Genomic DNA, 25,098 nt, shown 5'->3' on the forward strand with positions numbered 1-25,098 from the left:
GACAAGGAGGAATGTAAGAACTTGTGCCAGCTCTGCTGAGGGATTTCCAGGTCTGAGCTTCAGCAGGAGGGGAATGAGGAGTAGCTGAGAAAACTGACCAGGAATGGCTCTTTCAAGCTGTGGAGTGGGTTTGCAGTATTTCCTGGGGGCTGTTTTTAACAGTGGGTCCTGCCAAGTAGATCAGTTCCCTACAACACTGTGTGATAGTACTCCAGATTCATCTCACTGTGGTGGCTTCTGTCTTTCTCTGTAGGGGTAAAGCGTGATCACTCGGAGATGGAAGAAGGCAAAGTAAATCTGGAGAATAACTGCTCACCATACTACCTCATAAGGCTAATCTACTCCTCTGAAAATTTTGATAAACTTGTGAACCTGAGCAAATACAACATCCTCAATAACAAAGACCTGCTCCTCCAGGCAATCAGGAGTGCTGTAGAACGAAGGAGAAGCAGAAGGACTGGGAATTTCTCCAGCTACTCTGGATATCCCTAGACTGGGTTTTTGCACTGTTCCCCACTGAAGGCTATGGCAGCACATTGCAACACATCACAGTCACATTACAACATATCACAGTGTTCATTATTTGCAGAAAACTGAGGAAACTTGTACATTTCTCATCTTGCCATGTTCAAGCTCCTAGCTTTCAAAAGGGTTTATCTCCTTCCCCCACATTTTCAGCCCACATGAGCCTCAAAATGTGGTCTTACTTGTTTAGAAATTAGGGTCCTGGTTAGCAGAGACCTCCCAGGATACTCCTTCATGTTACGGTATATGGTGGTGGTGATAGTTCTTTGTATGAGCCTGTCCCTTCAACCCTGAGCCCATTGCCGCTGTCCTTTCAATACTTCCTTACAGATCAAGTCCTGGCCATTTGCATTCAGTGATGTCCAGATTTTCAGACAGGCTGAGCAATTAGAATTTGCACTGAATTGGTGGGCTCAGCTTTGAAGTCAGGCATATATATGTGAACAGCAGCCAAACTGCAGTGTGGACAATTGCACTCTGTCTGGCCAACTCCCCTTGCTGATTTAGAAGTTACTCCTTTTTTCCATTTCCCTGCAAGAGTTTGGCACAGAAACACTGCTCCAGACTGCCACGAAGGGGGCAGTTACATTTCAAGAGAAAGGGCGGTAGCAGCAGTGAGTGAGCACAGTTTTTTTGAGCTTTGGCTGGAGGAAAAGTTCTGCATAAAGCACAAGTGATCGTATTGATTTATATCAGCAGTGCCTTTATGGATTAATATGTCAAAAGCCTGAAACAAGTTTTTCATAGCAGAGGCTTGAGAGGAATAATTACCATAGACTCAAGTACATTTAATTTAGTGATCATCACTAAGACATAAGCTGGTTCTCCTTACAGATATAAACTGAATGGAGGACAACATAACTTACTGAGTGCAAAGCCATTGTATTTTCGCACACAGGAGATTTTTCCCTTTATAATCTTCTATCCCTAGCATCACAGGCAAAGTATTTTTAATAGGTGCTACATAAAATAAAGCACAAATTTTAAAAAATAGGACACTCATTTTCTTCCTTGCTGGTGGACAATACTTGGAAAATAACACCTGTTTTTCATTTGCTTTGGAATTCAGTGAGAGACTTTGCCTTGAGCTGGAAGCTTGGAACATCTTTATAGCCCTCCACTACATTAACAAGATGATAGAGAAGGATGCTGAGCAATAAAAAACAGAGCTCCACAGAAGTCAGAGAAGTTTGCAGACTTCCTCTCACTGAAGGATTTGGATCTGCTTCTGGATTATTTATTCCAAATGCAGCATATTCATCAGGATTTCAAAGGAAAATCTTACATATTTCTTCTGTGTTGTAAAGTTACTTGAGATCTAGAATTAGCTGTACTTCAAATCCAAAATCAGACAAAGAAGAAGAAAGAAGGATTTGTCTTTTTGGTATACACAGACAATATTGAAGCTCAAAGGGAGAGCATTTACAAAAGACTTGATTGCCTGAAGCCTGTGTTTGCTAAATGCTGCTTCTGCTGCAATGACAGTGGCTAAGCCTCAGCAATGCTTCTTGTACTTGCTGAGCTAAGGAATACCGTCCAGAACTGAGGAGTCTTAACAGCTGGAATGCAACTGTACTTCAGGATTCAGATCATGCGAAGTTAAGAACTAATCAGATGCTGGCTGCGAGACAAAATATAAAGAGCCATTTTGAGTTGAGAGTTGATCCAGCTGGATCTGTTCCCTTTGCACAGGAGAGCGGCATGTCCTGGCACAGTATTGTGTGGCACATACAAGCCCACACGGCTCTGTGCACAAGGTGTGTATTGTAATAAATTAGCTGAGACTCCATTTTCTTCATGCGGGAAAAGCCAATCCTTTATTCACATCACTTATTTTATACAGTTTTCACACACCTCGTGTGCAGCACCTATTGGCTGGTAGTTTTCTTACTTTTAATTTTTTGGTCAGAGGGTGATTTGTGTGTATGTGCTAAGATTCAGGTTGTTTACATTTTTCCTTTATGGATTCTCATGGAACAGATCTTATTGTTTACACAGATGCACTTATTTTTCAACCCAAGAATAGGTTGTTGTGTTAACAAACCTTTCATACCAAGATTGTTTTCACATGGGAACTTGAAAATTGCTTAACTACACTTAGAAGAGATGACAGGCTAGCTATTAATTTATTGGAGCAGGCCTGATCTTATCAGGCCTTTCTTTTATAATTCTTCTATCTGTCACAACAGGTGTGCACCATTTCCACACTCCTCTGGCTGGTCCTAGAAAGCTCTGCTGCTGCAAAAAGATAACCCTCTTGTGTTCATGGGCTGTAAAGAACAATCTGCTGCCCTTGTGAACCTTGGCAGCACATGCCCAGCAGCAAGGCAGCTCAGCCATACTGAGAAAATTTGGTCTCTCAGAATGCTCCACGGACTAATGATTGGGGCATGTTTGGTGCAGTCATAGTGCTGCTAATACAAATAGAAAGGCCCAGTAAAATGTGAAGGAGCCACAAAACCACAAGGTTTTCAGGTAACCCACAGCTGGTGGGGAATTACTGTTCTGAGGGACTGTTAAATCCTGTTACAGAGGGCGTGAAGGAGGGTGGCAGGGAGCTGCGGGTGCGGAAGCTGGTGTGACTTGCTGGAAGAACTGTCACCAGAAGTTTTGCCAACACTTAAAGTCAGGCTGGGAGCTGCTGTCTAATCTTGCAGACAGAGGCAGACAGGCCTGTGCCCCTTCATGTCCTTGGTGCCCCATGTGGTCCCTCTGTAGCCTTAAATGATAATGGCTTTTTAAAATGTATTTTTGCATTTCAGAACCTGAAATTATGTGAGGGCTGTACCACTGCCCATCAGAGTGCCTCTTTGCTTCATTTTGGTTCCCTTTTTCTTTTTGTAACATGATGTGGGTGTGGCACATGGGAACACAGTTTAGTGGTGGACATGGCAGTGCTGAGTTAATGTTTGGACTGGATGGTTGTAGAGGTCTTTTCCAATCAAAATGATTCTATGATTCTCTGGCATTGAAGGAGTGAGTTGGTGGCTTGATGGTGTAGCAGGAGGACCTGGAGGGCATTTGTGAGGACATGGGCTGCTGGAGAACTCTGCAGGTTGGAGGGACCTACACCTTGCACAGTCTTGTCTGTGCAGCTTGTGGGAGGTGGTGACTGGCACAGGTTGTCCTTCAAAGCACTCCTGAGCTCTGGTGCAGAGTCTGCTGATTTGCAGTTGCCCAAACCCACAGAAATATAAGGCGTAGTTTCAGTGACATAAGGCTGATCAGTGACCTGTGCTCAGGACTGGTCCTTGTTCCCTCTAGGGTAAACGTGGAGTCTAAGGGCCTCTGAAATTTTGTGTGGCTGTTCTTCAGAGGCTGTGTTGTTTTTGTTATTTTTTTTTTTTTCCTTGGCGCCATTCTTGCCTGGCCTAGTACCAGAAGTTGTGCTGTGACTGAAAAGAGTGCATGCAAACCAAAGCAGGCGCTTCCAGGAGAAAGCTGCCTCTCTGCATCTCACTGAAAAAAGGCATGTGCCATACTTATAAACCAGGCCTTGCTGGTCTGGTGTTGTGTTTGCTTAACCACTGAAGGTGAATGCATGCCTGCCAAACACTTCATCCAAAATGCACCCCAGATCACTGCTCTCTGATGAACATTTTGCTGGAAAACCCCCACAAATACAGAGCTTGCTATCTGCTGCCAAATACAAAGGAAATGAGACTATTCTTATAACTATTAGCTCCTCTTCATAGAAATTGCTTGCTTGTGTCTTTTACCTGTTTAATAATATATTAATTAAAAATAAAATATTGCAAAAGAGCGCCAGACCCATGGAAGTCTTTATTCACTTTAAAACATGACAAGGTTTTTTCCCGGTGTATAAGCGTTGCTTATGCTAAATGCCTGCTGAGAACTTCACAGGGCATTCACTGGTTTCAAGATTGAATGGAAGAATCTGGGAGAAGATCTTCTGGTTTACAAAAGTATGGAGAGCCTGGAACAAAATCTACCTACTGAGGTAAAACCGTCTTCAGTGGAATGGCAAAAGGTGGGATGAAGAGGCAGCTGTACTGCGCCACAGGCAAGGCACATCTTTGTTCAATTAAACAGTAAGTTTAAAATACTGAAGCTATTTTTGTTTTGTTTTAAATCAGTTAAAAATGATCAACAATAATGAAATGCATCAGTTTCCCATTACTTTGATGTGCTGGGTTTTTTGGTTTTTTGTGACAGACAGCAGCTCCATCTGGGGTAGACAGAGGAGAGAGATGGATTATCCAAAAAAATGAAATTATTAGCTCACCTGTTGATGTCTGTGACCGATCTGAATCAGACTGAACACAAATTTAAACTAGATGTTGCACATGCCAATTTACATAAACTCAGTGTAAAGCTCTCCCCTACCACTGGAGAAGTAGTCAGTGCAGAGGAGAGGGCGGCAAGCAGAGAGCAAGAGTGATGCTTCAGACTGCGTAAAAAGGGCTGAAGGCTGAAGTCCTTCTGAGAGGAGTTAAGGATTTGAAGTTTCAGCTTCCACCTATCAGGGAAGAGCCGCCAGCCACTACACTGTCCTGGGGGGAAAAAAGCCATTTCTCTCTGGCTTCATGCTAGGTAACTTTTCTTTGGCTCAGAAACAAAGATAAGTAGGGGGAAAATATATATTCTTCCCCATGATTACACCACATCTTTGCATGTGAAGCTTGCTGTCTGGGGAGTAGACCTCCTGCTTGCTATCTTACTTTTCTTCTCCTTTTACACTGAAACACTGATTGTTCATGCCTTATTTAAGTTTCAGATTCCATTGAAAATGAGTAACATGGCAGGACTTTTTGTTTTTCCTGGTAACTTCATCCAGAAAGAATTGGCAAATAGAGAATTGTTGGTTCATGTGTTATAAAAAGTAGAGATTGTGGAGACCACAAAGCGCTGTAGGAAGTATATAACATTACCTTTGGCTGCACAGACCACCCAGGCCTCTTGAATCTATTCTGTTGGTATCTGCACATGGTTGTAGTTAACTCACAACTTGCACCTCATGCTCTGCTCACTGCTCCCCATTCCTGTCTCACAGAATCATTTCAGTTGAGCAGTCTGGCTTAAAGGTCCCCCTGCCCTTTGGTTTAGTACCTTGGAGTAGATAACACTTGGGTGATAATGGCAAATAACTAAGTTGTTGTACACACAAAAGTCTACCAGATGCCATCCTGTTTAATTATATTTAACGATTTTATGAGATTAAATACATGATTTTTAAAGTTCAGAGGGAAGTGATTAAAACTTAAAACATATTAATACATTTCCAGAGGGCTGAGTTAAGTCTGGAAGTTATAATTGTCTGGAATTCATTGAAGCAAATGTCATTTTTCTCTTCCTGCTTTTAGTAGAGATGGAGGCAGTTTTGTTTTATTTCCACTTTGTTCTAGGCTTAGGGTGGTGATTGAGGCTCGTGTCACTGTAGGTCCATCTTAAAATCTCTGGAAGATTCTGCAGACTCTCTCTCTGGTTTGATTTTGAAAGAAGGTGTTCTCCTACCAACAAAATGCAAGATCAGAAAATCAGGTATAATCTAGAGGAGCTGAAGTCTCTCTCTATATGTAAGGACTCATTAAGTGTCTAGCTCAGCAGCAAAAGTCTGCCCAGCTGTGGGACTGGGATTTCACATCATAGCCTGTAAGATTTGTACAGACTCCAAATGCAAGAAAAATTGATTCAAACAAACCAGGTTTCTGAATTTGGCTGTGGCTGCGTTTTCCTCACCTGTGTCTCCCCTGAGCCTCCTTTCCCTAGTCTCAACAACCCTAGCACCCTCAGCCTCTCCTGGTAGGACTTGTTCTCCAGACCCTTCTCCAGTTTCATTGCTCTTCTCTTGATACACTCCAGTTTTCTTGAAGTGAGTGGTTCACAACTGAACACAGCACTAGAGCTGTTACCTCACCAGTGCCAAGTACAGAGGGACAATCACTGCCTTGCTCCTGCTGGCCACATTATTTTTGTGACATTAGTAACAGAGGAGCAGGACTTTTCGACCTCAGGGCAGTCTCTTGGTAGGTGACTGCAACCTGAACACAAACAGCACTGACATCTGTTCAGCTTTGCAGCATAGAGCCCATACCTCACAAGGGAGCTTTTGCTGGTTAGTCTTTCAGTAGAGACCCTGTCTGGAAAATCCCACAGTCTTTTCTGGGAGATCTCTGTGTTTGAAATGAAACTTTGTGTCATCACTGTAGAATGGGATCTGTTACCGTGTCCTACAGAGAAAAAAAAAAAAAAAAAACCAAAAAAAACCACCAAAAAACAAAAGTAACATTAGAGGTAGAGTTTGCCACTTCTGGGTCCATAATAATTTTCTCTAGTCATCATAGTTATAATTATCCTATGGCTTCCTTCCCAGTAAGCCACTACAGAGAGAGGTGCCCAGAAGAGATCTAGATTGAGAAGAAAAGCTGTTGATCAAATCCAAAGCAGGTCCTTAATAAAAGAATGAATGCAGCCCCACACCCCTACCAGAGAATAACCCAACGCTGGCCATAGAACAACTGATAGACAGCTTTGCAAGTCATCCTGGACTGCATTTCTCTACCAGGTCCCTACATCACAAGGTGCAGGTGACTTGTGTATTGCTTTCTTACAGAGGTGAAAAAGGATGGCTCAAAATGCCCCAAACTAAGGACATCTTGTCATTCTCTTCTCTTTCTCTTTCCATCACTTGCTAAAAGCACAGCTCATTCTTGAAGGAAGTGAGAACATACCTATATTATTCTGTAGTGATTGCAGCCAGTCCTCCATCAGTGCCTGAGAAGGTGCTGCAAAGAAATACTCCGCCCCATCTCTCAGGCTGTAAATAAGGATACGAAAAGGTGAACTCTAGTCAGTTTTGCCTTACACCTTCTGTGCCTTTGAGACACTTCAGTTATGCCTCCTAACAACATACAGCCTTAGGTGACTGTGGGCAGGGAGCTGCACAGGCTTTTATTTGTGACCTTCTCTGTAAGACTCACCGCAGCATGAAGGCATTCTCTTTCCTGGTGTAATTCATCAGCCTCTCACATTTGGCACCAGAAATGCCGAGGGACAGGACTGTGGATACGTTCTGAAGGGGGATAAAATTAAAGCAAAATGTCTTCTCTGTCCTTTCTGCTAGGATTCAATTCCATACCAACCTGAAGGCAGACTACACACCCATCTGTTTATGTTTCTAAATTTAATTCAAAGATCACTGAATTGGACAACCCACAGAGGAACCATGGATGATTGCATTATATTTTGAAGGCAATCCTTGAATAAGATAAACCTTAGAAGAAGTATCTTTGAAAATTTCTGGAAGCTTATCAGTCTGTTTTTAGTTGTATCAGTTGAATAATTGCTGAATTTTCATTCAGCTGACATTTGAAAATCACCCCAGCCCCAAACCAAAGGTGACATTTTAAAATTAATTTTTACATATGTAGATACAAAGTTTGCTAAAAAGATTAAAAAAACAAATTACCTTAGTTACTTCTTTGTCATCATTATAGAAATCAAGCTTTAATCCATCAAGTTTTACATAGAAGGATTTCCAAGATCTTGAGTGTGGCTACATGAATAGAAATGGTAATAAAATTCAGTTGTGAAGTTTATATTTTATAGAAGTTGTGAAATCTTTCACATGCAACTTCCACAGGAAGCCAGGATCTGTTGATAGTATGATCACAGTTCTCACAGTCATTGTTATCTCTTAGAAAAACAGAACCTGCTATAGTTTCTGTGTGAGTGCTTCAAGAAGGGGTCTCTATGAGTCAGAACTGAACAAATGACATAACCTGGTTCAAGCAAGCTCTATACCATGTGGTCAGCAACATCACTGAAGGTGGATTATCAAAGTTCTGTCTAATTTTTGGCCACTAAAACTCCACATTTTCCCCTAGCTGGAACACCGGCCCCTGCCTGCTGGGCACAGGCTACTTCTATCAAGTGTGTTATTGCTATCCAAGGTGGCTGCTGAATTCTTCTTCATTTACTCAACTAACCCCAGTGGAATGCTACTGAACAATGTGCAAAAGCAGCACCTACTTCCAACCCCAACTATGTACCACTGAAACTTAGCCTAGTGCCATGAGACTCTTTTTGACGAAGGTTCCTTAACTTCATATTTTATTATGTCAGTGAATAAAGTTGACAATTTGGTCATTCAGAGAAAAGGAAGGAAAACGTTCTGAGGAAGGCAAGTCATAACTTTTCTTGTTGGGTAATATGGAAGTTCAGTGAACCCTAAATTCTATGTGCCCCAGAAGTGAAGAAAAACTGAGTTTCTCTTCCAGAAGATGGAGTCCATACCAGATTCACTTTTTAAAAGAGATCTTTCAAGTTAAAAATTTCAGAGGAAATATTCCTATGGGACAAATAATCCGAGATGACTTATTTATGTGCAAACACTCAGTAAACATTGATATCTGCAGATTGGTGGTGAATATTAGAAAGTTTCCTGGCCTGTCGTGATCATTAGGCTACTGACTTGAAGTGTTATTATTTCCCAGGATAAGAATTTAGATTTCAGTTTCATTCAAACCTGTATTTAGCGAACCAATTCTTCAAAGATAAACAGAATCTGAATTCTGTTCTAGCACAGTTAGAAATTACAAATATTGGGACCATGAGACTGAGGGCTTCCACTGCTGACAAACTATCACAAGTTGTTACAGGATCACAAAGCTTTAGGGCTTTTTTGTGGTGTGGGTTTTTTTGGTTGTTGTGGGGGGTTTTTAGGTTGATTTATTTGGTTTTTTTCTCCCCAATTCAGCTGATATATTGAAACCAGTTGATAAATTGTTTATAGTTAGGAAACTGTAATTAGCATGTTCATACAGCCTAGACTCTGGTTTATAAATCCATTAACTGTGGACAGATCCTGTTCTGTGTGATTCCCGTGAAAGGTAAACATTCCATTGTCTCTTCCTCTGAGAGATCAGGTACTGCCAAAGCCAGTGGACACTTCCTCATGCATTTTACGGATAGCTGAAGCAAACCCACACTACTGAACCCCTCTTCAGCAACAGCTTTTCCTGCAGAAGTCAGACCAGATCTGGACTGTAACTCAAGGAAAAATGAAATAACCCAGAGTGATGGCATTTATTTCTACCTGTTGTCTTCGTGGAAGGAGCTGGTCTCGCTTCTCTAGGAAACCTTCCATGTTCTGGAGACTTGCAGAAACCTGAGACATACGAGAACATTGCTACTTAACTTAAAAATGACCCTTAGGCCTATGCTAAATTTTTGAATGTCTTTTTAAGATAAACTCCAAGTAAAAAAACTGATCTCTGGCTCCTCTAGCCTTTACATTGGGTGGCACAGCTGGAAATCCTCACTAAGTTGCAATCATATCTTTGATAGACCACTTAAACAAAGGTAATTCAAATCCTTCTCAAACAATTTACTTATGGAATATGTTCTATCATAGTGTCTTAATTAACTAATATTATTTTTATAATATTACATACATTTTACAACTTAAATTGTTCAAGTTATTCATACCACCTTCACAATTATTGAGTTACACCAATGTATAGTGTTGTACTGGTACACTTGGGTATGTGATAAACGTGCTCCTCTCAAGAGCAGAGGAGCAAAAGGAAACAATTTTATCTGCTAATAAGTTAACAGTGAATTTCCTGCCAGGGTGAGCAAACAGGAGTTGTTGGTTCTAGTCTTGTACCTGGTCAGCTCTTTTGCAAGTGTGCCATGAAGTCCTGCCTCTCTCTGACTTCTAAACAGAGTGGACACTAAGCACTACCACCTCACGCAGAGGGTGTAGGTAAATCATCCTCTTTATGAAACACCATCTCTTTTTAGGTGCTCTGCTGAGTATTCAGCAGCAGGAATAGCTTCTAGTTCAGAAAAAGAAAAACAGAAACCAATATAGTTGTTAAGACCTAGGCTATAAAGCTCAGCAAATTAAAAGTAGTTTTAGGCTGTACATATCTGCTTAAGTCAACTGTCTTTGTGGAAAGCGTTTGAATTGCAAAGGCATATAAAATGTTTTTTGTTTGAATCCAGGAGTGTACCCACCAGAATGCCAACTGTATGGTGCTCTTTGTGACTTTCACACAGAACTTCACACAGAACTTCCTGTTACTGCCTTACTTTAACTAGCACAGGCTAGTGGTTTTGCGAGGGGAGAACCAGAAATTCCTGGGACTTACCGAAGATGTATTCTTTAATCTCTCCCAAGAGTAGCTAGACAGCAGTAAGTTTGGTGAGTTATCTAGTGACCTTTGTCCAGGCTCGGGTGGTGTTGCTGTTAGTTTGGTCTGCAGGCTGGAGAAAGAGGAGCCTATAGCGTCTTTTTCCTGAGGAGATATGTGGTCTGTGGCTTGTGATTCTGACAAATTGCTGCTGTGTTGCTGGCTTATAGGAGTAGGAGATAAAGGAGAGCCTAAAGAACTGTGACTTTCCAAAGATGCAGCTTGTGGGCCCACTGTCTTTGGTGTAGCTGGAGTCATAATCTTACTGAGCGTTGTCTCAGCTTTCTTTTCTGTTTTGTTGCTGCTCAGCACTTCAGGGACTTCTGAGGAAGAGAATTCTTGGAACCTTGGAGATTTTTCAACAGGGGAGAAAATAGTTTCCAGTGGGACCCTCCAGGACACGCTGTGTGCGGGTGGCAGTGGTGTTGTGCTCTTTATCTCTGTCACTTTTGGTGGTGGATTCCTTTTGTCAGATGGTTTTCTTCTCAGAGATGGAACCCGTACGATTTTGCCTTTATCCTTCTGCTCACTTTCTTCTGTGTCCACTTGTTTCAGAAGATTCATCTCTCTCTGTAGGACAGCAGTATTAAATTTTTTAAAATCACCTTCATACATTCATGAATACTTACCTAAGTTTGTTTTTTTTATTTTTTTTTTAAATTTTTATTTTTTATTTTAAGCAGGAACAGCTTTTCAAATAAACTCTCTCCTGGCACTGAATCTTAAGGCCTATACTTTCACTGGCATTCTTAGAGTTAGATCTGAATCTAATTGCTATCTGCGAAGCATTATTTTGTTCCCCAAATCACGAATACTAATGGCAGTTAACCTCAAATATGGTGAATTCTGCCCTAACTAAGTTCTCTGGAGGCTGGGGGTTTTTTATAAGCTAAGGACAAACTGTGCTCCTTTTCTTGTGGCACTTCTTTAAGTTTTCTGTAAGAATATTGAGTATCCAGGGTTGTTCTCATGGAAAATTTTGGAGGGAAGGCCATTCGTCCTTTCACTTAGCCAATTTGCAAATCACTGAAAAAAAGATGGATTAATTTTCAGCCTAAAGTCAAACACAACTATTATGTTTTCCTGGTTATTTCAGGAAAATAATTTAAAAAACCTCCCCCACAACGAAAGAGAATCTGAGAGGCTCACTGAATATCTTTGGTATTTTACACAACCCACTGTAAAAATCTTAAGCCAGAAGGAAAAAGGCCTGTCTGTGCCTTGTTCTCCATTTATTTTCAGCCCTTTGTTATCCTCTTTCAGGGGCTCCAGCCCCCTACTGAAATCCTGAATGAAGCAAAATCTCTCCATCTGTGTAGCAAGTGATCAACCCTGTTTCTCACACCCTTTTTGCTGGTCCTGACAGAAGAAAATTTCCACATCTCCCCTACAGTTTTTTCAAGCTAGTTGATCTCTTTGGATCCACATATAGCTCTTGCTCGGTCTGAAATATTTCTGCTTTGGTTACTCATTTACCCCATCTCTTACATGGAGTGATGTTCAAACAATCAATGAGCCACATCATCCTGTTTCATGCACAGCTTATCAGTCTCCTATTACTCACCTTAGTTTTCCTGCTGAGCTGAGCAAATTTGTCCTCCTGTGCTGCAAGCATCTTTTCAAAATCATGGTGTTTCTTCAGTAGTTCCTCTACTTCAGACACTGAATCCTAAATGGAAAAATTACAACGTTTGGAAACCCAAAATCAAGTCCATCAGAAAAGATTATGCCCAAGATTTTCAGATTGATCCATTCTATTTAGCCAAGTGAGGATTCTGAAAGTTTCGTAATTGGATGTCTAAACCCGTTAGTGTATGAAAAAAATCTGAATTTACATTTTTAAAAAAGTCTGTATCTTGCAGTCTGTCTGCTGTGTAGGAGAAGGAGAGCTCAATTACCAACCTTCCCTTTTCTGCAAGGCCATGTAGTACCAAGGCTTCCAGCTCTAACTGTTTATGTGGAGATTGAGTACTTGGATTCTAGCTTGTGCTAGACACAGAGTTTGTTTCTGCCCTACAACAAATGCATCTGAGATTTCTTTCATGTCCTCGGCTTAGTTTCTGATACCCAAGTTCATGACTTTGTTTTCCAATCTTATAAATTATCAGAAGACAGTCAACAATGAGAAAAAAACCCAACCAAACAAACAAAAGTATGGATACTTGTGTTTAAAAAGGAATTTACAAGCTAGCTATCAAGTTGTCTGTGTAAAACATTTTACTGGTTAATGGGAAGAACAAGGTGGGAAAAGCCCATTTTTTTCTCCTACAAGGTGGGGAAAACCCCTTTTGAAACAGGCTCTCAGCAAGACAGGGAAGGTTGAACCTTCTGCAAGTTATGTGAAAAAAATGATCTGGAATTCTTCCAAGACTTCTACCACCCTCTGGAAGCCACCACTTCCAGGAGCCCATCACCCTGTCAGATTCAGCAACAGCCCTGGGCTCACTTCTGAATGGAGGACAGAGCTCCTGCCCTTTCTAATCTCAAGGGCTCATAGCTGTTGAGACTGTGATTAATTTCAGGCCTGATTTGATGCATGAGCCGGGCCCTCTGCATATGCTAAGAGGCACACAGTGCTCAGTAGTGCTGCATGGTTGTTACTCACCCCGTAGGAGGGATCTGAAAGAAAGCTCTCCTTGGCAGCCAGCCATGCTTCTGCTTGTTCGAGCTCTCTGCGGAGCAATTGGATCTCCCAGTTTTCTTCATACAACACTTTCCTCATGTCCCAGCTCTCCTTTACCTTCTTCATCAGCTCTGACAGCTCTAACAGTTTTTCTTCGATCTAGAAAAAGAATATTTGTAATGCCAAGAGTTGAAAAATCCAGTCAGACTTTCACATGGCAGTCAACCATCCTGTAATCTGCCTTCATGATTTAGAAGACGACCTCTACATAATTTTGTGGTGTTAGCATAATTTAGAAAAGATGTCTGAGTCCTCTTTTTTCCTACTAGAATTAATTTAGCACACAAGTTGTGTAACTAGATAATACAATTTTAGGCACACTCCACATACTGTATGAAAAATATTCTGCTGTGTGATTTCCCAAGATGAAACTTTATACCCAGGCAACTTGTACTACAAAACTAGTGAGATCCAGAAGATTCAACAAATGCATGCACATATGGCAAGGCAACAGTGGAGAGACTTAAACTGTGGAAAGTTTTCTTGTTCTTTCTACAACAGAAGTTATGTAATCTTACATAAATTCTGAAGATGATTTTGATGGTGTGATCTCTAGATCTGCAGACAATGTCTTGGACAAAGTCTAAAGATACACAGAAAACAGAATCACAGAAATTTCAACATTCTTGCCCCTTTGGACATTTCTGAAGAATTAGATCTCTTCTGGTGAACTCAGGGACATCAGCAATGCAAGGCAATTGCACTGTGATGTAGCGTAAGAACTTGAAAACGTGTTTTCTTTTCTGTGTGTCACATGAAATACGTAGCTTTTAATAGTAAAGAATCTGATTGTCCCATTCAGTTCTTCTGTTCTGAGAGACAAAGCTACACCTCCTGTCTGTTTCATGTCTTTGTTCACTCTTGTTTGTAAAATTTTTCTCTCAACACACCTCTACAGACATGAAATGTCCATTCTTCATCAGGTCACCTCCTGCCCGCTGCATTTCTTCATATTTCAGCCACTGCTTCTCTATCTCACGCTTGTATTCCTCATGGCGCTTGATGAGCAGCTCTGCTCCCAGGACATCATTTGCCAGCTCCTCAGAAATCACCAGAGCATGCATCTCGTTGGCCCAGGCCCTACAGAACAGAGACAAAGGGTAAAAAGGAAATGAATCTGAGTCTGTTGGACATTTGGGAATGCACACATCCCATGGCTGTGGATACATGTATACAGACTTTTATTTGCTCACAAAAGATACTAATATTGTCCTGATTTTCCTGGGATAGAGTTAATTCTGTTCTTAGTAAATGGTACAATGCTGAGTTTTGGATTTAGTATGAGAATAATGTTGACAACACACTGTTGTTTTGGCTGTTGCTGAGTAGTGCTAACCCTAAACCAAGGAATTCTCAGTCTCCGAGGCTCTCCCAGTGAGGAGGTGCACAAACAGCCGGGCAGAGGGGAAATGCAGCCAGAACAGCTGACCTGAACTGGCCAAAGGGATATTCCATACCATAGAACATCATACCCAGGATGAAAACTGGGGGAAGTTGGTCAGAAGGGAGCGATGGTTGCTTAGGGACAGTCTGGGCACCAGTGAGTGGGTGATGAGCAATTGAATTGTGCCTCAATAGTTTTTGGGAGGGTTATTTTCCTTTTTTTTAAATATTATTTTTCATCATTAGTATTATTATATTTCACTTTTTTTTCAATTACTAGAGTGTTCTTATCTCAACAAATGAGTGGATTTTTTTGTTTGTTTTTGATTTCCGATTCTCCTCTCCATCCTATTGGGAACCTGGGGGACTGAGTGGCTTGGCTGTGGAAGTACTTAGCTGCTGACTGGGGGGTTAAACCATAGCAATATACAAATACATTGATGAAGGTTTACTCAAACATCTGAGGGATTTATAACATTCCCAGTACTGTTTCCATACATAGCCTATTAAAAATACAGATGTAGATCTGCATGTACCAAAGCATAGTGCGTTGAAATTCTCAGAAAGAACTAACTGCAATTGCCTAGGCTACACGACACAGAGACTTTCAGATGCCCATCAATACCTTACCACCGCATATGAAAGCATTTCATATGCACAAAGAGCACTCATGGAAAGAAGAATATTGATAGATACTTTAAAAGAAACATTTTCTACTCCATAACTCTCAATTGGCACAAGTTAATGCATGATTACCTGAGCTCAGGATCTATCCCTTAGCATCCCGATAGTCAATAGTAACCATTTCACTGTCTTTGTATTTCTACTCCTGTCATAGGTGAACTTTTTCATTACTTATTCTAGGAGATTAATGCAGCTGCTTTGACTTTCAGAAAAATGAGGACTGGTGTCTACGTAGGTGTGCAAATTACTTCACTATCTAACCCTATCTTCCTATGGAATCAACAGTATTTTCGACTGGAATTGTGAAACTACCAAGTTTATCCACAGGGATGGAATTCTCCAACACTGTTTAGGAATTAGTTTATAAAAAGTGTCTTTGTCATGCACACTGTGCTGAGGCGTCATGGTCACATCTGATACCTGGTAAATTCTGTGAAATGCTGTTGAGGAGATGCCATGGATTATTATTCAAAGAGATTTGAAAGGAAGCTACAGAGCACCTGGGGCAGGAATCAAATGACTAACAGCTATAATTTAGAAAATTCTGTATAGGAAAGACAAGAAATAAGGCCCACTGCCAAACTCCAGGAGCCTGTACATACATCAGTTCCCTGCAGTCGTTGAAGTAGAGCTGGACTTGTTCTGCCTGGCTCAGTCTTGCCTTCCTTTGGACAAACTTTTTTTCCAAGTTTTCCCAGCACTCATCCACATCTGTGAGTCTCTCCATTATGTTTTCCTTAACTTCAGGGTATGTGCGGCTGAGGTGCCAAGCATCTCCTCGAATCCGTTCCAGCTCTTTCGTGATTACTCCTAGATCTCTCTGGAACAGAGACAGAGTGGATTGTAAGACCAAGTCACTACTTAGCTCCATCAAAGGAGGATTTAACAATGATGAATATTTTTTCTACCCTCGGGCTGTACAGAGACTGGAACTATGAATGCCTCTCAATTTTCCTTTAATGTCTTCTTCATCATCAAACATAAAAGAAACTTCTCTAGACATACAACAGATTATTTTGGTAATGTGGGGCTGAAGTTTCCTATGGTTCAGCTGACACCTTTGCAATTATAACAACAGCTTGGAATAGATCTTATAAGAGAAGGTCATCCTTAAAAGCAAAAGCATTAATAATATAATATCCCAATGTTAAAAACAGGAGGAAAAGGCCCTCTTCTCTGAAAGAAGAATATTTAAGGGTGCAATAAATTTGTATTGCAAGCAAGGCCCTTGAGAAGCATCAGTCAAGAATCAGTCTCCTTTTTTTGCCAACTATGCTTTTCTGCTTCATCACAGATCCTCTTACCTCTACTCCCTCAAGATGGCTGAGAAGTGTCTGTACACCTGGAAGATCATACCCATAATCTTCTATATCCACCACTGCCTCTTTCTCTTGCATCCAGCCTTTTACTTCATCCACATCGTGGTCATACTGGTGAACTTGATGGGCTGCTTGTAGGTTCTAGAATAAAGAAGTAATTTAATGGTAATACTCTACAGCATTTTGTGTCTTCAACATGAAAAAAGGCAACCCTAATAGGTCATAATGCAGTACAAGATGACTGGGGATTTTGAGAGGGACTGAAACACTTTCCCTATTAAGTCACCTGAAAGTGAGGTCTTAACTTAATTTCCCCAAGTTCTGTTGGACAATGGAAAGAAACAGATGTCTCCAAAGAGCAATTTATTCCTACATAAGAAGAGTGCTCAAAATGGAGAGCATGAGTTCCCCTCTAAAAGTAGCTCTCTACACCACAGAAGTTGTCTCAAAATATTTCTTGGAATACAGGTCTACACTGCAAACAGTGAAAATAAAAGGAATTTTCTGAAATGAGAGGTACAAAAAAATATTCTAATACTAGTTTATACTCAAACTCTATAATAACAATTGTCATGCAATTATTTCTGCTAACAGACAATACTGGGCTTGAGCTACCTCATAAGCAACATGTCAGGCAACAGTAGTGGAAAAAAAAAAAGGATTGAGGACATTTGATATTTTATATTCTCCTTAAAACAAACAAAAATGTTGAGTTCTGTGTGCCACCTCTGCTTTTCCAATTATATCTGTGACTGCAGTTTCCTGAGAGGGAGTGAGCAGATTTAACACCAAACTGCTGCCTAAAGGTAGTGGGTTGGCTCTGTGTCCTCCATCACATTCTCTTCCATATGCCTTCTTTGATTTCAAGTAGCTAACTCAGAAAAAAACCTGGAGAATTTTGATCATGTTTAGCAAACTGCTAAATAAATAGTTCTAGAAAGAGACTGATAGGTGGCAGAGCCAGACTGGTGTTAGTGGTGGTAAACTGTTGGATTGGCTTTGTTTTCCAGGAAACTAGAGTAAGCAGTGAATTAAGGAAAACAATTACTTGGAGCTGACAAATATCTTTCAAGTATAAGCCTTGCCAGGAACAGTAGGGTAAGTAGTGGTTGTAAAGGGAAATGAATCTCGAAAAAATTGAACAGAATGTACTTATTACTTCTGTAAATCTTGTGTTTCAGCATTAGCAATGCACTGGTTTGGGATAGAAAGGACATGGGAGACTGCAGGGAAATCAATGCCCCAGTTTTTCATGCATTTCCTACCTCTGTCCTTAGCTGAATGGCATTGCATAGTGTCTCCCACATTTCATTGATTTGCTTAGTTGTCTTCTGGATAACATCCATCTTGCTGTGGCCTTCTTTATCCAGTTTAGATGCTAACTCATTTATGGAGACAACTTTGGAATGTCCCAGAGGTTTAATCTCATTTTTAAAATCATTAAACTTTTTCTCCAGCACCTGCAGAATAAATGGGGACACAAATTTAGATAAAAGGCTTTCTGCCTACCTCAATGAGAGAGATGGAAGGAATCACTTTCTCTGCTCTGTATAACACAAAATCTATGCACTGCAATCTACAAGTGCAAACAGCTTGATAAATCCAAATGATCAGAAAAACACATCTGTTGTCTTGATATTTTAAAATTCTGTGTCACAGAGAAAAAATTAACCACACCCTGACAAGCAGAAGTTGCCCAGATCAAAAGCTAATGAACGGAGCTGATTCACATATGCAGTAGTTCCTAGGAGGAGTGGACACTACTAATTATACCTCTCTGCACTGTGTGCCCCAAGGAGAATTTTATCCTTCAAATCAGCAGCAAGAGATATGAATACTGCAGCCCAGTGTTTTTGACCATAGTGAAATGTGCTGACCTCACCTTATTCCAAGAAAAGCTAACCCTCTGATACATCTAATTTTCTGTTGGAGTATGCTACCTCAGCGAGACTGTCAAAGCAGACAGAAGCCAGTCTGAGCTCTTGCTGTAGAGATAACAGCTCTGCTTAGTTTTTGTCACTGTAAAACGCTTTACTGTCAGCAGCTACGCAAAAATTGCAGCAAATATATCCCTGCTTTGTCACACAATACATGCAACACCTTTTACTTTCTTTTACCTCAACATCATCTAAGTCCTGCCCATAGTCATCGGACTCTGCTACAGACAGTTTACTGGAAAGCCATGCATCCACCAGCTGGAATTCTCTTTCAAACTGATAGAGCTGGAATTGTTCTTGCAGGCGTTTTCTCTGGGTGTCAGACTTCTGTAGGAGAGACTGATAGTCTGCTAGGATTCCCTGGAGCTTTGAAAGTATTACTGAACTGCAAAGAATAAGAAGCAGAAGGTATGTCTTTGTTTCATTGTTATTTTTAAACACTGTTTTTTTCTGACTGGTTTAATTTGCAACACCTTTAAAATACAGAATAAACCAGATAACATAATGGAGCAAGTTATGCTGTGCCATTAAAGCCAACTAGCTCAGGAAATTAAAGTATATCATAAAAATGGCTGCTCTTTTCCCTTCCTCTTCCCCAGATATAAAAAAAAACTTTCAGTGAAAAACACTGAATTATCAGGAATGTTCATTTCCTTTCCCAAGCACGGTGGTTTTTGAACATTCTTGGAAATTAGAACTAGATAACAGTTCCTGGGAGTAGACAGTGGACAAAGAAGCTGATCTGCATTAATTGGTCTGTTGATAAAAAAAAAAATCTCATGAAAACATTAAAACAATCATCAAGCTTTTGGGGAGCTCAGGGTGTGTGATGATGATGAGGGAGGGATGGATGGTCCCTGAAGTCTTCAAGGATCAAACGTAGTTGAACTTTTCTGTATTTGCTTTCTCGGGGCATTTCTGTTTAGACCTGGAGAAGGAACCTGTTTTTACTTTCCTACCTCTCTGGACTGTCTTTGTTTATTAAGCTGGCCCCTGTCTCCTGTGCTTTCTCGATCCGCGACCTGAAACTGTCCATGTCCAGTTTGGTAGCTTCAAGTTTACGTAGTAAAACTTGTGTGGATTCTTCATTCTTTCCATAATCAGAGATCTCCAGAATGACACTCCTCTCTGCCAGCCATGCCTCCACCTCCAGCAGCTGTACAAAATACAAGGATGAGCCTTAACACAGCTTGATTAAGGTCAAGACAAAGAAAACTAAAAGCAGTGGTGCACTGACACATCAGTGAAAACAGAGAGCACCTTAGGTGTCTTCCTCTAATGCAATATAGCGGACACTGTTCCAAAAAATGTGTACCCAGAATCCAGTGATTGCAGTTATATGTTACTCACTGTGATTAGCTGGGAAGAAAGCTGTCATTTCTCCACTGTAACCAAGTTTACCAGATATGAAAAATCAGGACAATATGAATTCTGCTTCTTTCTCAGTGCTTACATCCTTTCAACAATATAGGTGTCAGTTGTTTTAAGAAAAGAAAGGCCACAATAAATCTCTCAGAAACCGTATTTACCTCATTTAGGAGCAGATGGGCCTCATAGGACTGCATAAGCCTCTGTCTCCTCTCTTGAGCCTCTGCCTTCAAGGTCTCTACAGAAGTCTCAAGCTCCTTCAGATGCTCTATGATCTTGCGAGAGGCTGAGTGGCCTCCCCTCACCAGTTTCTGTCCTGTACTGATCACTGCTTTGGTCAAAGCATCTCGACTGTTTATCTCATTCTCCAGATTCTGGAAAGAGTAAAATGATAGACAAAAGTTGAAGTTTTGGAATTTTTATTCCAGAAAACGTCGTCATGCAATTCCATTATAAATTTGCTTTCTATTCACAAAGGTGGGTCAGAGGTACAAAGTCTGAAAGTATGCTTGATGTGGAGTGGAGGACTTTTTTGGGGGTGGAGGAGTGATCACAGAAATCAAATTTTGCCATGGAGTTTGAGGTATGTTTACCTCAGAGTCTGGAGGGAAAAGGTTCTAGTCACAAACCTCTTATTTGTAGATTCCATTAAAATATACCAAATTCCATTCCATTATATGGCATTTCTTGAATTAAAACATACCTAGAGAAAGATGACCAATCTCTCTGCACGTTATAATTTATCACTTGCCAATGCCTTTGCAGAAGATGCATCTTTGCATAGCAGCCATTGCAAACATTGTGGGTACACAAATGCCAGGTAGCCAACAGGACAAGGAGAGAAGAAAACCACCAAAGGCTTTACTTGAAATTAATTTTTGAAGACTAGTAGATTTCAAAACTGTATGCATCCCTCCATATACTCTCCCCTGGGCAGGCAAGGCCCATGCTGTGATTTTTCTGTGAGCATACATGCGTTCTTTGGCTGACTGTGCCTGAGCACCCTGAGCACAAACAAGACTCTCAATTTTACCATTGTTCTGTTTAATTTCATAGCTGTGAATAAGCAGGTTCAGAGTTAAGACTGCAGTGCTGTGTTAATGTTGAAGAGATGCCCTCTATGAGAAGAGAAGCTGCTTTTTCAACTTAAGTGTCAAACTTGGCTGGAAAAGAGTTCTGATTATAATCTTGCCTTTCACGTTCCCCTATTGATTTCAAGATGTTGTTGAAAAGCGACACCGGATCTGTTCCAAGCCAAGCAGCTGTTTGAAGGCATAATATATTTGTGTGTAAATGCTGTTTTGCAAGACAGCTTTTTTTTTTTTCCCCCTTCCTTAAGTTAATACAGTTAGAACACAATCTCTCTTGTGGTAACAAACCAAGGACTGAATTTTGCAAATCTGGCTCATCAGGACAAACAATAGAGGGTGGAACTAACAGTATTCCTGACTGTTATGTTAATTCTGACATTTGCTTGCTTGTAAGCCAACATTAAAAAGAAGGCGCAGAGGCTAATAACATGTTGAGAGTTAAAAGCTTATATTTTAATCCTGGTTCCAGAAGAATAGTAAGTAAAATGTCAGAGAATTTTATTATGCACTGATTTTATGGTACATATCTCCCACTCTCACAGTTAGTTGAAAAAGTTTGAGACTTAGCCAATTAACAAAAAATAATCATAGCCAAAAGCAGTATCTCCCTCTGTTCCTTCAGTTATGTGAAATATTTTCTCAGATTAATTCAGCTCAAGCATTCTTTTCTTCTGTGAACTTAATTACTTTCTTACCATGCCAACAAGCTTATAAATTTTAGGAGTAATTGCACACACAACATTTATACTTTTAATCAGGATGAAACAAGATTTTCATTCTTACTGTTTCACCGTGATTGCACCAGATGATTGGGCTTTCTCTCTCTCTGACTGTATATATCACACACATTGGCAATTTATAGGATCTCCTGTCTTTCCCAATCCTAGTGCAGGTTGCACAGATTTCCCCTAAGGGCACTTGACATAGCACTTAAATGGATGTCATATGCTAATATTAAATACCAATAGCTGCTGGAAAATCTTAGCAGGAATATTTTTTCTTCCACCTTGTGTTTGCAAAGACACAGTGCTCCTTAATAAAGAACTATCAGGAAGGTATTTATTGGTATTTGAGATGACAATATTCCAGGCACTGCTTTCTCTGTTGGCCCATCTAAACCTTGTGAAATATTTCAGCAGCTGTCTTGAAAGCTACCACTGGAATGAAGGTCAGATAGCATAATAACTCCCTGTTCACTCTCTCCCATCAGAACAGAAAAAATTTTGGGGAAAATGTTTTCCTGGGAGATCATCCTGACACATCTGAGCAATGAGCTTTCTTGGATGTACTTACTGAGTTTGAAATCATTTTTTTAGGACCAAAGAACCCATGAAAATACACACAAGTCTGTCAAAACTATTTTGTATTGAAAAGACCAGGGTTTGAAATCAGTTCACGGAAAGACCCAACGTGTCCACAGGAAGCCTGTGGTGTGGTACTTTCAGCACTGCAATGATAAGCAGGATGGCATCCTGCATGTTGCCAAGGCATGGATATATCCTTGAAAAAGAAAATGATAAAAGTGATCCTTAGCATCCTGACTCCTGTTAGCCAAAGCACAGCAGATGAAGTTTGCTAGAGACAAATTGAGTTGAGTGTTCTCTATTTGATTCTAAAGATTGTGAATGGTTGTCACATGACACTACCTGGTGCTTTTCTTGTAGACTCTGAACGGTTGACAGGGATTTGCCATAATCCTTGGAGGAAGCCATGGGGAGCTTCTCACGAACCCAAGCCAACTCCTCATCAACATCTCGGAAGAACTGGTACTGAAGTCTGCTTGCCTCCAGGCTTCCCCGCCTCTCCTGCAGAGGATCAGGTAGCCGCTTGTATCTGTGGGTTTTAAAGATAATCCAGTAAGGACTACCGATTGATAAGGAATGAATGCAAACCACTCATTTCAACATAGGGTAAAGAAGGAAAGAAAAACAATATTCAGGGAAGAAGAAAGCTGATAAAAGTAGAAAGAAGATGGCACAGGCCAGGCACTCACACACCTCTGCACCAGTTCATCCACTTTCTCTTCTAGTTCGTCAGCAAGGAAATGTTTCTCCTTCTGGAACTGTTGAGCTGTGACCACAAGCTCTTGCAACCGGTCCCTATGGGCAGCAATGTCTTCCTCCAGCTCCTCTTGTTTCTTCAGATGACTGTCCAAAACCACCAGATCATTGTCATTATATGGTGCTTTCAGGTCATTTTCCACACCTTCCAACCATTTCTCTGTGTCCTCTACATTTCGCTGAAAGTGGAGACCCTGAGAGCAAGCAAGAAGAAAAGATCATTTAAACCTTTAGGACAGATAATGTGATGTAAAAATCTCAGTCACTTTCGGTAAAGATTGCACACAAACATGGAGCAACTTCCCAGTGCTCAGTCAACCCCTCCCATGGAAATAAAGAAGAGAATTCAGTCATGGGGAAGACAAGAAGGGATGCACTAAACATCAACAGCCTTTCTTACTTGCATTGCACAAATGCAGATCATGAACATAGCACCTTAAAAAAAAAAAATAAAGGGAGAGCTCTGTTTTATAACCAAAGATTTTCTGATAGCCCAAGCAAGCATAACTCACAGTCATGAGAATTCATGTGCCTAGAGCTAGAAGAATGAAAAGCAGCTGTAGGTTTCTTTCTCAATATGCTGGAGAAAAGATGCCCTTGAGACAGATGCAGAGAGTTGACACATAAGAGTAAACACATTTTTTCTCAGTATCACTCTCTGGAATCTGGATCTAAACCAGCAGCAGAAAGCAGAATGGAGCCCAGCCTACAAATCCTCTTTTGAGAGGGATCTCCAATTATCCTGCCAATTCCATTCAGTCAGCCCACACTTAGTAGATTCTTTGCAGTAATGGTCATGAGGAATCACGTTGCAATGTATCACATGACAACTTCTAGATGAGACATTTAGCAAGGCAGCCGTGCTATCTCTGGAAAAGACACCAACATCCAACCACTGGCATCCCTGTAACCACTGGCATTACCTTGTAAGCATCCTGCAGTTTGGTCCATTTATCCTGGCAACTTGCTAGCAGTTCCTCCCACAGCTCTTCCATTTCTTGTAGTCTGGACAGAATGGCTTCTGTGGCATAGTGCCTTTCATGGAGCATCTTCTCCCCTTCCTATGTCAGAAGGAACAGGCAACATATTCTTCCTTGAATACACCAGATTATAGCACTTTTGCCTTCATAATCAAAGCCTACTGGCACTCTTATGTAAAGGGCCAGCTGCAACCTTTACCACCTTACATAACAGATGGAGGGATTGCAGAGATAGAGAAAAATCTAATAAAGACAAAAAGCATACTGCAATTAGGACAGAAACTGCACAGCAAGGGAAGCAAGAGGTACAGCAAGTGAAAATTGCTCTACCAGGTCAGTAGGTGTTATAAAGAGCAATTACTAGGACTATTCCCCACAAAGAAGGCAGGGCATCATGAAATAGTGTGAAAGAGATTGTGCAAACAAGTCTTTAAAAACAGATAATTTTGCCAAGGATTGTAACTCCATCCTTTAACTGCCTCTTGTGTCTGCAAACGGGGAAGGAAGGGAAGGGAAGGAAAAAAGAAAAGGGGAGGTGTTTCTATGATGCAGGTGAATCTCAAGGGGGCAATCTACTTTTAATTAGTAATCCATTGCAAAATACATCTAGTAAGCACTGTGCTGGAAATAAAATTAATAAACATGTAACAGTCTGTCCTTCCAAAAATATCATCTGATCACAACTTCTGCCAAATATCTGACAAATCTTGTCAGTCTTCCTTCATATCTCGCCTACTATTGTGTCTCTGCAAAGGAAGAGTTTGAAAACTCTACTTCGTCCTTTTTGTTGGATACATCTTATGTGACTTGTTAAGGATGTTCATCCAATCAGGTAGGCTCTCTGCTGGAAAGAGACAAGGATACCTCTAAAGTGGCATTCACCCAGAGAGATGTCCCTAAAGCCAGTG

The 25,098-nt window shown here is 40.7% G+C and overlaps 2 protein-coding genes across 2 annotated transcripts in view; one reads left to right on the forward strand and one right to left on the reverse strand.

The window, feature by feature from the left end:
- The window catches only part of LOC136291884 (cytosolic phospholipase A2 beta-like), a 68,559-nt gene extending 64,277 nt beyond the window's left edge, over nt 1–4,282 (forward strand). The window contains exon 30 of the mRNA XM_066186976.1: nt 254–4,282. Coding sequence (XP_066043073.1) covers nt 254–492 — 239 coding nt within the window. The 3' untranslated portion in view covers nt 493–4,282. The remainder of the gene's footprint in view (nt 1–253) is intronic.
- The window catches only part of SPTBN5 (spectrin beta, non-erythrocytic 5), a 92,269-nt gene continuing 71,410 nt past the window's right edge, over nt 4,240–25,098 (reverse strand). The window contains 20 exon segments of the mRNA XM_066188091.1: nt 4,240–5,935; nt 5,938–5,996; nt 6,581–6,716; nt 7,218–7,303; nt 7,467–7,558; nt 7,955–8,041; nt 9,584–9,655; nt 10,644–11,255; nt 12,250–12,354; nt 13,291–13,467; nt 14,259–14,448; nt 16,038–16,255; nt 16,740–16,895; nt 18,020–18,214; nt 18,872–19,076; nt 19,651–19,847; nt 20,221–20,433; nt 22,797–22,983; nt 23,148–23,404; nt 24,134–24,271. Of these exon segments, the coding sequence (XP_066044188.1) occupies nt 5,826–5,935; nt 5,938–5,996; nt 6,581–6,716; nt 7,218–7,303; nt 7,467–7,558; nt 7,955–8,041; nt 9,584–9,655; nt 10,644–11,255; nt 12,250–12,354; nt 13,291–13,467; nt 14,259–14,448; nt 16,038–16,255; nt 16,740–16,895; nt 18,020–18,214; nt 18,872–19,076; nt 19,651–19,847; nt 20,221–20,433; nt 22,797–22,983; nt 23,148–23,404; nt 24,134–24,271 (3,492 nt within the window). The 3' untranslated portion in view covers nt 4,240–5,825.

This window comes from Chamaea fasciata, unplaced genomic scaffold (assembly GCF_029207755.1).
Source record: "Chamaea fasciata isolate MVZ Bird 193981 ecotype frontalis unplaced genomic scaffold, bChaFas1.0.hap1 SCAF_7, whole genome shotgun sequence".
In the NCBI taxonomy this organism is placed as follows: domain Eukaryota; kingdom Metazoa; phylum Chordata; class Aves; order Passeriformes; family Sylviidae; genus Chamaea; species Chamaea fasciata.